The sequence below is a fragment of the Dipodomys ordii genome, unplaced genomic scaffold (genome assembly GCF_000151885.1).
Source record: "Dipodomys ordii isolate 6190 unplaced genomic scaffold, Dord_2.0 Scaffold799, whole genome shotgun sequence".
NCBI classification, from domain to species: Eukaryota; Metazoa; Chordata; class Mammalia; order Rodentia; family Heteromyidae; genus Dipodomys; species Dipodomys ordii.
Window position 1 is genome coordinate 1 of NW_012268015.1, and position 2,223 is coordinate 2,223.

At 38.8% G+C, this 2,223-nt stretch overlaps 1 protein-coding gene across 1 annotated transcript in view; it reads left to right on the top strand.

The window, feature by feature from the left end:
- Positions 1 to 1,083: 1,083 nt before the first annotated feature.
- The window catches only part of LOC106001907 (dnaJ homolog subfamily C member 3-like), a gene marked incomplete at both ends in the record, with an annotated part of 16,750 nt that continues 15,610 nt past the window's right edge, over positions 1,084 to 2,223 (top strand). The window contains 2 exons of the mRNA XM_013036849.1: positions 1,084 to 1,212; positions 1,776 to 1,864. Coding sequence (XP_012892303.1) covers positions 1,084 to 1,212; positions 1,776 to 1,864 — 218 coding nt within the window. The remainder of the gene's footprint in view (positions 1,213 to 1,775; positions 1,865 to 2,223) is intronic.

A 2,223-nucleotide genomic window follows, 5' to 3' on the forward strand; every position in this document is an offset into this window, starting at 1 on the left:
TGGTGCTGAGGAATCAAACCCAGGGCCTCAGGCATGCAAGGCAAGCGCTCTACCACTGAGCCACCTTCCCAGCCCAGAGTTCCTGTTCTTAAACAGTGTAAGAAAACATCTGGAAAGAAAGACTGAATTGCATATTTACAAAAGTTCAAAGTTGAATATGGTTAATATTCTAGACCAGAGGTTTGCAAACTTCCCTAAAGAGAAAGCAGTAAATCTTTTAGGCTTTGCAGTCATCTAGTCCTGTGTTTTCCTTATTCTTTTTCTTTTTTTTTTCTCTTCTCTTTTCTTTCTTTGACATTTCTTTAAACATGTAAAAGACATTCTTAACTGAAGTATGTGGTTTGGATTTGGTTCAAGGACTATTGTTTTTGGACCCATATGCAATGATTCCATTCGACCCCATTCATTTGTAATATTTTGGAGTAACCTCAACTGACATGTATATAAATATGTATACATATGTATACATACATACTATATGTGTATGTTTTGAGGGTATAGGGAATGAACCTAGGGCTTTGTGTATGTGAAGCATGTACTATATGTAACACTGACTATACCCCAGACTTCATGACTTTTGATGAAAGCATTCTTTTCTTAGTGCCTTTCTTTTTTCTTTTCTTTTTTTTTTATTGTGAAAATACTGTACAGAGGGGTTACAATTACATGGGCAAGATAGTGAGTACATTTCTTATCAAGCATTGTAGCCTCCTCCTTTATTTCCCCTTCCCATCCCTTCCCATCCTCCCGCCGGCCCCCCAAACCCCTCCCTCCCTCCCCCCCGCACCAAAATTGTAAAGTTCGTTTTCGACATAACGACTTGTACATCTCATTGCTGTAATGGGTCCACCTGTATCCCTATTTAAACGATTTGTTTTTCCCCTTCCCCTCCACAAATTTTCTTTCTTTTCTTAAATGTGGTAATATGGATTGAACCTAGGACTTTGCACATGATAGGTAAGCTAAATCACTGACTTATATCCCAAACCCTTGTTGCCTCAATAGGATTGGCAACTAAAATTCTTCAGGTGATTGATTTTGAATAAATTATTGAAAACTAATATTTATTATTTTAATTTTCAGATGGTGACCCTGATAACTATATTGCATACTATCGAAGAGCTACTGTATTTTTAGCTATGGGTAAATCAAAAGCAGCACTTCCTGATTTAACTAAAGTGATCGAATTGAAGATGGATTTCACTGCAGTAAGTATATCTAACTTTAGGGCAGTTTCAGGGAACGTCAAAGAGGTCATTGCTTTCTTATAGAATGGTCTGGCGTATGAGGCATAGCTGAAGAGTAGCAAAGCTACTTTGATGAGTTGAGTGGTAAAGAAGAGAAATTTGAAGTCCTTATAATTTCTGGTCACAGAATTTACCAAAGTTTACCTGTACTCCCACTTGGAAGACTGTCAGGAGAATCTCTGTAACCCAGGCATTCAAGGCTTCAACTGAGACTGTAGCAGGAAGAATAAAGAGTAAATGGCTTGATTAGGAAGTAGTTTGGTGAGGATATCATACTGAATTAGAAAGGTTCTTCTGGAACCAATGTACAAGTTTCAGAGAAAGTGCTACTCTAATGCTGCTGTATTTTGAAGATTGGCAGTTCACTTTGAGGGTTGTGACAGGTTTGCAAGAGAATTCATTTTGTGAGTATATTTGTTATTTTTATTATCGCTCTGACTGAATACTTGAACTACAGGGGGTAAGAAGTGTTTTATCATGGTTTCAGAGATTTCAGTCCATAGAGCTTGTCTCTGATTCTGGGTCCAGGTGAAGTGGAACATTGTGTGGAGCATGTAGAGGAGGAGGAGGCTGATCGCCTCAAGCAGACAGGAACTAGAAGGAAAAGTACCGGAAGGGTATCCAGTGACATACTTCCAGAGTCCTGCTTCTTCTAGGCACTCCCTAAAGTTCCCACCACTTTCAGAAATAGTGCCATTGGCTGGAACCAGGCCTTTAATACATGGCACCTGTTGGGGCATTTCAAATTCAAACCTTAGCAGTGTTCCAGAAGTGAGGTTTTCACAGGCAGTAATGAGTTAGATGGCTTCAAAGGAAATTTGATTGACTACCATGTTTATGTTCTGCCATACTCAAAAATTAATTGAGATATTTGATTACATGTGGAGTGTTTGATTTGAACTGTATTATTTTTTCTTTTTTCTTTTTCTTTTTTTTTTGGGGGGGTCCGGTTGTGGGGCCTGAACTCTGGGCCTGG